We start from the raw sequence: 15,238 nt of genomic DNA on the forward strand, positions 1-15,238 counted from the left end.
AATCCCCCCCCCCCCATCCCAGGAACCAGTCTGGTGAACCTTCATTGTACTCCCTCTATGGCAAGTATATCCTTCCTTAGGTAAGGAGACCAAAACTGTACACAATACTCCAGGTGTGGTCTCACCAGGGCCCTATATAATTGCAGTAAGACATCTTTACTCTTGTATTCAATTGTAATAAAGGCCAACATACCATTTGCTTTCCTAATTGCTTGCTGTACCTGCATGTTAACTTTCAGTGATTTGTGTACAAGGACACCCAGGTCCCTCTGAACATCAACATTTCTCAATCTCTCACCATTTAAAAAAAATACTCTACTTTTCTATTTTTCCTACCAAAGTGGATAACTTCACATTTCTCCACATTATATTCCATTTGCCATGTTCTTGCCCACTCACTTAGCCTGTCTATATCCCCTTGAAGCCTCTTTGCATCCTCCTCACAACTTACATTCCCACCCAGCTTTGTATCATCAGCAAACTTGGACATTTGGTCCCCTCATCCAAATCATTGATGTAGATTGTGAATAGCTGAGGCCTAAGCACTGATCCTTGGGGTACCCCACTATTTACAGCCTTCTCTAGGGTAACGGGCTACTTTTTGTTAATTTTGTCAATTATTTAAATTCTTTGTGTAGCAATAATGTGTGAGACATCATTATCCACTTTATGGCAGTTTTGTAATGCAGCATACATGGCAATCTATAAACCGCTTAAAAAAAACAGCTGATAGTCTCAAAGCTAACCACGCCACAAAAAAAAACTGAAAAACTAGCCTTGGTTAAAGAATTATGTCCAAGGTGACTGAATAAATTACATTTCTGTTAATACGTTGGATCTCAGGATTTTTATCAGTGCTTGTTTTTCTGTGAAAACTCAACCCAAAAACCTCAAATGTAAGTAGTAGTTACTTTACCAGTTTGGATTAAATGCCTTTTTAGCACTAACTGCTTTTTAATTTTGTTATGTATAAATAGAAAATGCTATGTAGTTACACAGCAAATCAAATATTTTCTTTTAACTCTAAACCATTATTCATCTCTCGATACTCTTATTACCTCCTGTGAAGAATTTTTGCTCTAAGGAGGTAAAATGCTGAGATGCATGGCTTATTAGTTTAATCTATACCTGGAGCTTCCCTCAGTTCTAGCATTGTTAACAGCCATATTGTTTTTGACGCATTTGGTCTGTTCTAATTCTGTAATTCTAAATTGATTTTCAATAATTGATATTAAATTTGCTATGTATCTACTTGCTAAATTATTTAAATATGATAACTAATAAGTCATATTTGTTATTTTGGTGAAGTCTTGAACAACTGAGGACAAAGAGCTTGAATTCACAAACTTTGGCTGAGAGGTAGCAATCTGACCAACAATAAGTTGTAGTCCTCCAGGGAAACTTTACTGACACAGGTTGAAGCGAATAGTATAGATGCATTTAAGGGGAGGCAAGACAAGCATATGAGGGAAATGTGAATAGAGGGTTATGCTGATAGATTTAGATGAGGAAAGGCGGGAGGAGGCTCGTGTGGAACATAAACGCCGGCATGGACTGGTTGGGCTGAATGGCCTGTTTCTGTGCCGTATATCCTATGTAATCCTATGTAATTTTGATATAGCACTGCATGTCCTGCCAAGGCATGGTATTGCAGCCAGAGTAAAAAAAAATCATCTCTGATAAACAGGATTATCGCCCTTCAGTATGTTACTCACTTTGCTTGCAATACTGGCCCCAAGTTTGTAAATTCACCCCACAATACCTTGCATGGACAGAAGAAATAAGTCATGAGGTATTATGAGGAGAACTTGCAGGCACCTGAAATGAGCAAGCATTTCAAGCATCATGTGAGTGGCTCCAATGGGCATCTAAAACATTTAACTGCTCACACAAAACATGAGCGCTTGACAACTATGTATCAGGAATTGGTTCTTCTGGTGATTCAGGGTTCTGCTACTGTGGAACCAGCCACATTTATTTTGCAAAACATATTCCAGAGCAGCTAGAATCTAGCCACATTACCTTCTCAGTCACTGGGAAGCTCTATGAACCAGCAAAACCACTTTTCTGTCCTATGTGGCTGTACTTCAGTCCTTTGTTTAGATTGCCATTGGGATGTTGGTGCTTCAGGAAGTGCCCTACAACTCCTTCTGGTTGGTCTTTGGATCTTCCAGAGGTAACAGAAATGGCTTCATCCTCCAGAGGTAACAGTACTCCTTGGTTTATCATCTGCTAACTACTTTGGAGCTAGGTTTGGCAGATGCACAGTAACATCATTGTGCAATCATTATATTCTGTAGCCACCAAGGTCTTGCATCCTAATTTGATTTTAAAACCTTGGGTTCCTGTGACTTTTATCAAGTTTTTTAAAACTAATAATAATAATTAGCAATGCAGTAGCACTTTATTTCAGTTCTGGTATCACAACTGCCTTCTCACTCAGCAGCAGTTTGTGTAAATTGACCTTGTCCCAATGATCCAAATACTGTACTTTTTTTTACAATCTGCCCTTGGCAGATATGCATACCCAAAGATCAACAATTTCAGTCATCTGCATACTGGATTTAATGTTTTTTTGCACAATGCTAATAAAACTCCCTTTGAAATTATGGCTATTAGACACTAAAGTAACAAATATATTTGCAAAGCAAAATACTGCGGATGCTGGAAATCAGAATAAAAACAAAATGCTGGAAATACTCAGCAGGTCAGGCAGCAACTGTGGAGAGGGAAACAGAGTTAACGTTTCAGGTCGATGACCTTTCATCAGAACTTCATCAGTTCTGACAAAAGGTCATCGACCTGAAACGTTAACTCTGTTTCTCTCTCTCCACAGATGCTGCCTGATCTGCTGAGTATTTCCAGCATTTTCTGTTTTTATAACTATTGTACCTGTAATATCTATTTATGATTGATTAGTGATATAAAACACATGTTAAAAGTGCAATATGTGTACACTTATGAGAAACCCTGCAGGAGGTTGATTACCCTTCATGAAAGCATTTTTTATTATCATAAAGTCCTGGGTAAATAATTGAACAATATTCTGTTCCCAAATGACATTTAGCCTCTCTTCCTTCCCTGTTGCTCAAGTCTTCATTTACCCACAAACAGTGCCTGTACAATTCAAATAACTGCTTTTCAAAACATTTCCAATACTGTTTAAATCCACTTTTAACATTCTTTGGGACCATACTGCACAGCGCTTCATTTTCTTGGTGTAGTTTTTCAAACATGTTTCACATATTTCATATATACTCACAAAGGTCAGTGATGTCCCCACATACAGTTTCATATATTCTAACAGAATCGGTTTGCATGATCACATCAAATACACACTGAATAAACTTTCCTTCAGATCAAATGTAACCTGCTCTTAAATTACTTCAAGGAAACAAATCCATTTTATCTTTTGAAATGCTAACACCGTTGTCTTTAAATGACTTGTAATATCACCTTTATGGTAATGCACTACAGAGTGTAAGATTTGGGCTTTTGCTTGCTATTTACTTATGCTTGTGTATACTTAGTGCCCCTGAGTGCTGCAGCTCCTCGGCCAATTTCTGCTGCCACCCCAAACAAATTCTGCAGCAAGAAAATGTAGGTTCTACAGTAGGTCTGTCTAGCACATTACTAAATGTTCTAAACTTGCATTTTCTTCAGTATAAAAATAACTGCAATTTTATTGTAAAACACACCATAAAATTAAACACAAAGTATAATTACAATCAAACATTAATTTATTATTGCAGTCAAATATTATAGAATCATAGAATGATACAGCACAGAAGGCAGTCATTCGGTTCATGATGCCTGTGCCGGCTCTTTGCTAGAGCTATCCAATTAGTCCCACCCCCCTGCTCTTTCCCCATAGCCCTGTAAATTTCTTTCCTTCACATATTTATCCAATTCTCTTTTGAAAGTTACTATTGAATCTGCTTCCATCACCCTTTCAGGCGGTACATTCCAGAACACTACAATTTACGTAAAAGAATTGTTTCCTCATGTTGCCGTTGGTTCTTTTGCCAATCACCTTAAATCTGTGTCATAAAAACAAAATGCTGGAAATACTCAGCAGGTCAGGCAGCATCTGTAATTGCCAGGTTTATCCCTCTTTTTTGAACAGGACTGCAACATTTGTAATCCTCCAGCCCTCTGGCACCATCCCCATATCTAAGTAGGATTGGATGGTTGTGGCCAGAGCCTCTGCCATTTCCACCCTTGCTTCCCTCAGTAACCTAGGATGCATCCCATCTGGACCAGGTGACTTTTCTACTTTGAGTACTGCCAATCTTTTAAGTACCTCTTTATCTAATTTTTATCCTATCCAATATCGCTACTATCTCATCCTTGACTGCTACATTGGCTGCATCCTCTTCTGTAGTGAAGATAGATGCAAAGTACTAATTTAGTACCTCAGCCATGCGCTGAACTTAAGTTTTTTTTTTAAAGTGGAAGTAGCAGCAATTTGAATTTTAAAACAAACTTCTGAATATAAATTTTTTGACACACGGAAACAAAATAAATTCAATACAAGGTCCCATTAAACATAACATTAAATTATTTATTTACCAAATTAAGTTACTAAACTACCCAAAAAAATTACCTTGCAAGAGAAAAAAAATCTTTTAACAGGGCAAAGAAACAGCTGCAAAGTACTCTTCCAGGTTATCCACAGCTTGTGCTGAAGTTCACCAAAGCAGTGGAACTATTTGGAACAGCAGTGCACTTTTATATCCAGGAAGGAGGCCTCCTTGTCCTTTTTCAATCCATCTGTTAAAATTCATGCCAAGCCTCCTGATTGACTAACAAGAGGAGGAGCACTTCTGTGCTGTGCAACCACCATTTTCAGCCAATTTTTGTTACCCACAATTTTCTTTAAAACATTTTTTTTTGACAAATCTGAGAACAGCATGAAGGGCCAATTCTGTGGTCAGGAAAGGGGCTGCAGAATTCTGGAAAATTCAGAGCCTTGCCTATTTACTCTGATTTCGTCTTTACTTCTGTGGCAGTGAGGCCTGAGGGCAGGTGGAGAAAGACAGCAAGCAGCCTTTGTCCAGGTTTTTAGTAGCAGCAGACGCTATGGCTGGAATTTTCTGGGGGGTTAGTGGGTGGGATTGGTGGCGGGTCGAGTGGTAATGTGTTTTATCTCCACAGCGGGTCAGGGCCACGCGCCTTTTCCAATGTCGGGTCTGTCGACGCTGAGCAGACCCGACCGGCAGCAGTGGCGGACCTAATTAAAATGATTAGCATCTGGTTGCCAGGGAGTCATGGGAGAACCTGGGTGCAGCCCTGCACCTCTGCAATCATTGTCAGTGTTTGCAGCAACTCAATGCTGTAGAACACTGACAGCACAAATGTCAGGATAAATTTGGACATGGTCCATTTAAGGAAGCCGGCCGATGACGTGTCATGAAATGACGTCACCAGACCCGCTTCCTCTAATTGGCCTGGGAAACGCGCTGGGCGGGCTTAACAAGCCCTATCAAGTGAAATTCATTCACCGGGCGGGATGGAGCCAGCAGCGTGGTCGGGACCCGCCGAGGTAAGTAAAATCACGGCCTATGGGTGGGCAGGATAGTACAGCAAAAGGCCTATGGCCAGTGTTCATTGGTCAGTGGAGAACCAGTCAATAAATCAGAGAAGGTGAAGATCCAGATCATTCAATGCTTTATATCTGCAATTTATTTTTTCCAGTAACTGAAATTTCCAATATCCTAATTAAATTCTGTGACTAATATAAAAATTATATATTCTACAATAACATAATTAAACTTAATTATAAAGCGGTCTTTTGTGTATTTGACTACCTTTAATTAATGTTTTACTTGAAGGCTTCAGCTTCTCTCAAAAGCCTGAGTTTGGACTTGATATTTCCACCAAGAGCTGGGACTCTCAGTTGAAGGGAGATCCTGCAGTCTGAGCATGTGCAGTTTCCCAGGATGCATCAATAGCATTTTGCTAGAATGCTGCATGACCTCTGTACTTCATTGGCTGTAAAGCGCTTTAGGATGTCCTGAGTTTGTGAAAGGCACTTTATAAATTCAAGTCTTTTTTTTCTCCTCCCTTCCAAACATATCTATTGTTTTTCAAAATTATTTGAAGAAAGCTAGAGGACAGATTTCAAAATCTTCTTTAGATAATGTTTATGTTGTCTTTTTTTAAATAGATTGTGTGAGAGAGAAAAATCCACTTCAAACATGCCAGAGTACTGATTACACACCTGTTGTAGCTTTGTTTATTTTTGAATAATAAATTTTTTATCCATGCAAATGTCATTTTGCCTTTGTTTAGGAGAGAATTTAAGTTTCTACCTTTTTGAAAATGATTTGAATACAAAGAGCACTATGAATTTGAGTAGATTTTCAGAAACTATCTGCTGTTTATTTTAAAAAGTATGTCCAGTAGACAGAGCGAGAAGGGCAGACAGCTATGGGTGCCATTGGAGAACCAAAGCACCGATTTTAACCGTGTAATTTTATTTTCTGTTCAGAAACCTTTTTTGGGGGGGGATTTTTTTCTTAATAGTTTAATTTTGAAAACCTTTCAGTTAAGCAGAGCAGGCTAATTGTATAATTTAATATATATATATATATATATATCTTTGTTTTTCAGAAGCTAATTACATCATGTGTGTTATCTGATTCTAAAACACAATTGTAATTAGTGTTTACAATGTACAAATTGCAAATAGAGTACTAAAGCATTTTGCACTTAAAACCAGCATCATTCCAGGAAATGGATTGCCAACCTGGGAACACAGTGCAGAGATGGCCAGAAATAGTGTGGAGTGAGTCAGCCCAGATTCTCCTGGGCCTTCTACTCCTTAATGCTGCTGGACCCTGACTTCTCCAAAAATGGTGTCACATCCTGTAAAGTGAATCCCTCCACCACCACCCCCCCCCCCCCGCCCCGCAGCATTGCCGGCTGCTTTCCGCGAGCCCGGCACTTCTCCGTGGTGCCGGGCTCATTTGCCGGCACAATCCAGCGGCGATCTCCCCGTTGCAGGCACCTCCACCTTAAGAGAAGGAGGAGGCCTGCAGTACCGCAGCCTGCCGCACCGCATCGGGTGGCGCAGCGGCACCTAGAGCGCTGAAATTCAGTTTCAGCGCCCCAAGCGGGGGCGGGCACACCCTGGAACAGCGCCCGGTTCCAACTTGGGGCGCAAAAACTGAATATCTCACGGGCGCAACTGGCTCCGCGCGCAACGCTAACTTTTGGGCGCACGCCAGCTGGCGGGCTCAAACTGAATTTCTAGGCCCATGTATTTAAAAACAAAATTTGTCTAATTCCGTTATTGTCAGTCAGTGGCCCTGATAATCCATTGTACTTTATATGGTATAATGCCCCCATCTGTTTTAAAATAGTGTATCCTCTGACACACTGAGCAATGACACACAAGATCTTCTAGTACTGTATTAAAAATATTGATGTCAATAACTGAAGTTCCATAAAATACTATACCTGGGCACTTTGTCAACTTACGTTTTAATGTTAGAAGAGCACCGGTACAAGTCTACACCTTCTACTAACATTAAGAATTAGCCATCAGCAGAGTGGATCTATGTGCCTGTACCTGAGCACGCAGAGCTACTTTGTGGCTGACTTCATTATGATGCACAGCTGGCAGCATAACTGCAGTTTACCAACTGTGCATTCAACTCCACAAATGTAGTTCCAAGACCACCAGCTGCATTATAAATGGGGCCTTCGTATTTATTATCTTGATACACAAGAGTAAAGTGCTTACTGTATGGTTGCAGCATTAACTCACTTGCTTGTTTTGCATTGCAGTTGTGTTTGAAGGACACTGTATGGGCTTTTTCTTTAAGCTCTTCTAAAATAAGTTTATTTGCTTCTGACCACAGAACTTGGTCCAGAGATAGAAGAATCAAAGCCTCAAAGGAAATCAATGACATACGACGAATTGAGAAACAAAAATAGGGAACTATACGAAGTGACAGTGACACAAAAAGCAGAGTCTCTTCACAGACCAACTCAACAAAGATTACCGAACAACAAAGGTCAATTATGGAAATAATATTTTTTGAATTTGTTCTTGGCATGGCAAGATCACATTTATTGCCTATCCCTGAGTTGCTTCTTGAACCATTGCAGTTCTTGTGATGGCACTCCCACAATGGTTCCCACAGGATTCTGAGTGAGTGACATCTGCCAGGAATGGTGATGTATGTCCAAGTCAGGATGGTATGTGGCTTGGTTAAATTTTCTTAATTAAAACAAATCTGGTTGGTTATGGTGCAAATGATTGGCAACATATCCAGTTCCAACTGCTGTGTGCAAGTACAGCCCTATTATATCTATGTGTCAGGAAGATAAGCTTGCCGCAAGCAATGTTTTTGAGATTTATTGTAAAGGAGCAAAGAGGTAATTATACAGCTGTACAAGGCGATAAGCTACAGTTAGAGTACTGTTTACTGTCTGGCGTGCCCCATTATTGAAAGAGCATTAAAGCCATAGAGAGCATACAAACAGGGGACGACAAACTATAGTTATAAGGAGAGAGGAGATACAAGGACTATTTCCACTGGATCCAAGAGGAGATTGAATTTAGGTTTTTAAAATAATGAAGCAAGCCATCCTTGCTTCAGTCCATCTGCTGCCAACACCCTCATCCATGACTTTATCATGTTGAGACTTGTGGTAAACCACTGTTTGTATTCCTGTTTGTCCTGTTTGTATTCCACTGTGTACATGCCTGGACATGCCTCGGCTGACTCCTCCCACAGGTCCTAGTATAAAGGTGACTGCTCCCCAGCCCTTGTATCCTGGACCGGTCGACCACTCGAGGCAGACCTCCATTCTGTTGTTAATAAAAGCCTTTAGTTACTCTTCTAACTCTCAGTCTTTTATGAGTAATTAATAGCGCATCAATTTTATTAACAAAATTTTTATAATGGAGAAGATCCTCACACCAGCATGCCTGGACTTAGATCATCGGGAGGCGGACTCATCCACCAAGTTTACTCACTGGCTTAAGCGTTTCGAAAAATTCCTGACCGCCTCCGAAGCAATCAAATCGGACGAGGACAAACTGGATGTCCTGACCTCCAAAGTGAACCACCGAGTGTACTCGGTCATCCAAGACGCGACCTCGTACGCGGATGCTATCAAGCTCCTCAAGGACCAGTACACGCGCCCAGTGAACGAAGTGTACGCCAGGCACCTCCTGGGGAGTCGTAAACAACAACCTGGGGAATCGACCGTGGAATACCTTCAGGCACTGTCTGTGCTTGGCCGAGCCTGTGGTTGTAAGGATGTAAAGGCCGCCGTGTACACAGAGGAACTTATCCGGGACGCTTTTGTAGCGGGCCACAGATCCAATTACACACGACAGCGACTGTTGGAGCAGAGTAACCTCGACCTCAACAAGGCCTCTGAACTCGCACTATCGTTGGATGCAGCCTACCAGGGCATGGATGCCTACTCCTCTGCACCGTGGACGCCGCGGGGAATGACAGCCTGGGACACGGTAGGACCGCCTCATAGCGCCGTGCCACCCCAGCCACACCCCAACAACGGCCCAACTACCGCAGCAGTGTCCCAAGGCCAGACAGCAGTGCCCCAAGGCCAGAAATGCTACTTCTGTGGCCAGGCAAAACACCCCAGAGCGCGCTGCCCGGCGGAAAACACGATCTGCTCGGGCTGCGGGAAGAAGGGACACTACGCTAGCGTCTGCAGGGCCAAAGCCACCCCGAACCCCAGCAGCGCCGCGTGTGGGCCATGCGGGCCGCCATTTTGGACCTCCCCGGCCGTGTGCGAATCACCGGTACAGCAGCCATTTTGGACGCCTCCAGCCACATGGGGATCATGGACGCCGCCATCTTGGACGACAGCCGGGACGCAGCAGGCCCCCGACACCGCCTCATCTGATACCCGCAGCGACACACCGACCCCTACGCTGGCATCCGTTACACTGGACCAAGCGAGACCGCACCAACTGGCCAGTTCCACAATGGACATTAAGGTAAATGGTCACGATACAATCTGCCTTTTTGACTCTGGGAGCACGGAGAGCTTCATCCACCCCGACACGGTGCGGCGTTGCTCTCTCCCAGTCCTGCCTGCGCAACAGCGGATTTCTATGGCCTCCGAGTCCCAGTCGGCGGACATCGGCGGCTACTGCGTGGTGACACTCGTAGTAGACGGGACCGTGTATGATCATTTTAAACTTCTGGTCCTGCCTGACCTCTGCGCTGCCGTCCTGCTGGGGTTAGATTTTCAGTGCCACCTTAAAAGTGTTACGATGGCGTACGGTGGACCCCTACCCCCACTCACAGTCCGCAGCCAGCAGCTTCCAAATTGCCCGCCGCGCACCAGGTGCAACCTCTCCACACTCAGAGTCACCCCCCCACCACTGTTTGCTAACCTCACCCCCGACTGTAAGCCCATCGCCACAAAGAGCAGGCGATACAGTGCCGGGGACAGGGTTTTCATTAAAACCGAAGTGGAGCGGCTCCTGAAAGAAGGGATTATTGAGGGCAGCACCAGCCCCTGGCAAGCCCAGGTTGTGGTCGTTAAGACCAGCGAGAAGCAGCGCCTGGTCATCGACTACAGCCAGACAATAAATCGCTACACCCTGCTGGACGCCTACCCACTCCCCCGTATAGCTGATATGGTCAACCAGATCGCGCAGTACCGCGTCTTCTCGACCATTGACCTGAAATCAGCGTACCACCAGCTCCCCATCCGCCCTGAGGACCGCCAGTACACTGCCTTTGAGGCAAACGGCCGCCTCTATCACTTCCTTAGGGTTCCCTTTGGCGTCACCAACGGGGTCTCCATCTTCCAAAGGGAGATGGACCGGATGGTAGATCAAAATGCGTTGCAGGCCACTTTCCCATATCTGGACAATGTGACCATCTGCGGCCGTGACTTGCAGGACCATGACGCAAACCTCGAAAAATTCCTCCGCACCGCCCAACTCCTAAACCTGACATATAACAAGGAGAAGTGCATATTCCGCACAAACCGCCTCGCCATCCTTGGCTGTGTTGTGGAACACGGAGTCATCGGCCCCGACCCCGACCGGATGCGTCCCCTTATGGAACTTCCACTGTCCCACTGCCTCAAGGCCCTGAAGAGGTGCCTAGGGTTTTTCTCCTATTACGCCCAGTGGGTCCCCTACTATGCGGACAAGGCCCGTCCGCTGATCAAGTCCACCTCTTTTCCCTTGACGGCAGAGGCCCGCTTAGCCTTCCACCGTATCAAGGAGGACATTGCCAAAGCCACCATGCACGCAGTGGACGAATCCATCCCCTTCCAGGTGGAAAGCGACGCGTCCGACTTTGCCCTGGCCGCTACCCTCAATCAGGCGGGGAGACCCGTGGCCTTTTCACGAACCCTCCAAGGCCCGGAGACCAGACACTCCGCTGTTGAGAAGGAGGCCCAGGCGATTGTGGAGGCTGTGCGTCATTGGAGGCACTACCTGGCCGGAAAACGATTTACCCTGCTCACTGACCAGCGTTCAGTTGCTTTTATGTTTAACAACAAGCAGAGGGGCAAAATCAAAAATGACAAGATCTTGAGGTGGAGAATCGAACTTTCCACCTACAACTACGAGATCTTGTACCGGCCCGGGAAGCTAAATGAACCCCCGGATGCGCTATCGCGTGGCACCTGCGCCAGCGCGCAGATCGATAGACTACGGGTCCTCCACAATGACCTCTGCCACCCGGGGGTCACCAGGTTCTTCCACCTCATCAAGGCCCGCAACCTGCCTTACTCTATTGAGGAGGTCAGGACCATGACCAGGAACTGCCAAGTCTGCGCTGAGTGCAAACCACACTTTTATAGACCAGACAGGGCCCACCTGATAAAAGCCACTCGCCCCTTCGAGCGCCTGAGCGTTGATTTTAAAGGGCCTCTCCCCTCCTCCGACCGCAATGTGTACTTCCTCAATATTATTGATGAGTACTCCCGTTTCCCGTTCGCCTTCCCCTGCCCGGACATGACCAGTGCCACGGTCATTAAATGTCTGAACAACCTCTTCACCCTGTTCGGCTTCCCCAGCTATATCCATAGCAACCGGGGCTCATCGTTTATGAGCGACGAACTCCGTCAGTACCTGCTAACTAGGGGTATTGCCACAAGCAGGACCACCAGTTACAACCCCCGGGGGAACGGACAGGTGGAAAGAGAAAATGCGACAGTTTGGAAGGCCGTCCTGCTAGCCTTAAAGTCTAGGGGCCTTCCAACCTCCCGCTGGCAGGATGTGCTCCCCGATGCGCTCCACTCTATTCGGTCACTGCTCTGCACTGCCACTAACGCCACCCCTCATGAGAAAATGTTTGTCTTCCCAAGGAAGTCCACATCAGGGACATCGCTACCGCCATGGCTGACGTCCCCAGGGCCGGTCCTACTGAGAAGACACGTGAGGATCCATAAAACGGACCCCCTGGTCGAGAGGGTCGACCTCCTCCACGCCAACCCCCAGTATGCTTACATCGCATACCCGGACGGGCGGGAGGACACAGTCTCCATAAGAGACCTTGCACCCTCGGGGACCACAGTAACCCACTACCCACTACCACCCCCCCCCCCCCCACGATCCGATATCCAGCCCCAGCAGACGGCAGGCCTGGGCCCCGCGACCCGCTCGACATCTACGAGGACGACACGCCTGTGCCACAGCCTACGCTGGACTCGACGCCGGAAGCTTCACTACCCCTGCCGTCGCCACGCCGATCACAGCGGCAGACAAGACCTCCGGAGAGACTCCAATACACTAACTTTTAATACACTTCACCCCGCCGGACTCAATTTTAAACAAGGGGTGAATGTGGTAAACCACTGTTTGTATTCCTGTTTGTCCTGTTTGTATTCCACTGTGTACATGCCTGGACATGCCTCGGCTGACTCCTCCCACAGGTCCTAGTATAAAGGTGACTGCTCCCCAGCCCTTGTATCCTGAACCGGTCGACCACTCGAGGCAGACCTCCATTCTGTTGTTAATAAAAGCCTTTAGTTACTCTTCTAACTCTCAGTCTTTTATGAGTAATTAATATCGCATCAAGACTCAACTATTCCAATGCTCTACCAGCTGGCCTTCCCATCCTCCACCCTCCATAAACTTCAGCTCATTCAAAACTCTGCTGCCCATATCCTATCCCACACCGTTCCACTCACCTATCACCCCTGTGCTCGCTGACCTTCGTTGGCTCCCAGTCCATCAGCACTTCAAATGTAAAATTTACATCCTTGTGTTCAAATCACTACAAGGCCTCACCCCCCTCCCTATCTCTAACCTTATCCAGCCCTACAAACCTCCAAGAACTCTGCGTTCCTCAAACTCTGGTTTTCGGAATGCACAAGAAGCCATTCGTCCCACTTTTAGCAGCCATGCCTTCAGCTGTCTAGATGCTGAGCTCTGGAAATCCCTCCATAAACCCCCTCTGCCACCTACCCCTCATCTTTTAAGACCTCCCTTAAAACACACCTCTTTGATCAAGCATTTAGTTACCACTCCCAATAATCGCTTTTGTCAGCTCAGTGTTGATTTTTGTCTGATTATGCCTCTGAAGTGCCTTGGGACATTTTTCTACATTAAAGGTGCTATATAAATGCTAGTCATTTTAATAGGGTGAAGAGGGGAAAACGCTTTCCTCTGATTGGGTAGTCAGTGATGAGGTCATCAATTTGAAATTGTCACCTGAGAGCAAGAGAGATTAAGAGAAATTTCTTTACACAGTTAATATATCATGGATTAGTTGAGGCAAAGACCATTGCATCTTTTAAGGGAACAGTAGATAAGCATTTGAAGTGGAGGAAAATACAGTGCTGTGGGAATAGTGGGGCAATCTAATTAGTTTTGGATTGCTCCAGAAAAGAGCTGGCGCATGATGTGCCAGATGGCGGCCTCCTGTGCTGCAAACTTCTGGTTTTTATTTGGTGTAAAGTAACATTTAACTTTGTAGATTGATGGACATAACTTTATATACAATGGATCCCTGTGGCTCTGTTGAAAAATTGTATTTATATCCTGTTTCTGTGAATCAAAGCAGTATAAGAATTTCCGGAATAGGGGGCGGAGGTCATGCCTTATTTTCTCATAATGGATTATTTCTGTGTAAACAAGCAAGTCAGTAATTATCAGCATTTCCCACTGTTAGAAATGGTTATTTTTGCTAGTAAACTTTTGGGTTGAATGGGAAATGTGCAGCTTTTTTTAACTTGGTCGAGTATATGTAAAGATCAATGTCTGTGAATAGAAACAACTAAATACATCGTATGCCATAATGTAAGTTGGTTTTATTTTAAGTAACTGATCTGATGCTTCTCGTTAATTAGTACTGACGATCTGTCCTGGTCTAATTTTTTCCTGCAGCAAAAACAAACAAGTATGGAGACTCCTGGGATGAATAAGGAAAACACTATGGACAAGAAGCTCGTGAATAATCCCGGCTGGGTTGGAAATTCATAATCCACGTACTCTACAGTATTTAATCTGAAAGCCTGAAGTGTGTTTTTAAAAAGGTTGATCCCAGACTGATTAGACCACAAAAACCTGCCTTTTTAATAGAATCCATTTGGCCTGTTTACAGTATCGAAAGCAGTAAATCTAAGCTGGTGTTGCCACTGGTCTGTCAAAGACTTGTCTATTCCATTTCTTATTTTAAGAATTTTTTTTAAAGTACCACGCAAGTGTTCTTGTTGATACTTGTGTTCATTTCTAAATGTAACAATTTTCAACAGGGGTGGTACTCAATAAAATATTGCTTTAGCCCAAAGGTGTAATGGACAGCCTCCACATGAAAATTTGTTTATTCTTAATTCTGAGCCCTGTTGTTGCTGTTAAGCAAATTGAACCAAAGTGATGGACTGTATCTCAGTTATAATATCTATGTATGTTCCATTCGTAACCATAAAGCTACTGATTCAAGTATAAATTTGAAAATTATGAACTTAATTAAATATGCAGTGCTTTGTTTCCAGTGCATTTTTATTGAAAGCTATCCTATAGTTTCCTTGCTCAATAATCTATGCAAATCTTTTCTACTTTAATTCACCAAAATTAGCTGGAAGAATTGAGGGCTGTAGGGGAAAACATCAGGGGAAAAGTAGCAAGTATATAGCCTGAAATAAGATATTTCATTGCTTTAGCATAGACTGAAATAATTTTGAGTAGCTAAAGTTAAACCATCATCAGCAATTAAAAAAATAGCTTATCACTAAACTGGAGATTCTTCCTACTAGTGTTGCAAAAGCCTTGGTTGTT

At 44.4% G+C, this 15,238-nt stretch overlaps 1 protein-coding gene across 2 annotated transcripts in view; it reads left to right on the plus strand.

Annotated features, from left to right (window-relative positions):
• Positions 1–14,950, plus strand: part of ociad1 (OCIA domain containing 1) — a 53,101-nt gene extending 38,151 nt beyond the window's left edge. For both annotated transcript variants that reach the window (XM_085969929.1, XM_085969930.1), the window contains 2 exons: positions 7,869–8,024; positions 14,348–14,950. In XM_085969929.1, the coding sequence (XP_085826055.1) occupies positions 7,869–8,024; positions 14,348–14,385 (194 nt within the window). In that variant the 3' untranslated portion in view covers positions 14,386–14,950. The remainder of the gene's footprint in view (positions 1–7,868; positions 8,025–14,347) is intronic.
• The last annotated feature ends 288 nt before the right edge of the window (positions 14,951–15,238 follow it).

Source organism: Somniosus microcephalus, chromosome 2 (genome assembly GCF_052327205.1).
Source record: "Somniosus microcephalus isolate GS21.2 chromosome 2, FLI_Smic_1.0, whole genome shotgun sequence".
In the NCBI taxonomy this organism is placed as follows: Eukaryota; Metazoa; Chordata; class Chondrichthyes; order Squaliformes; family Somniosidae; genus Somniosus; species Somniosus microcephalus.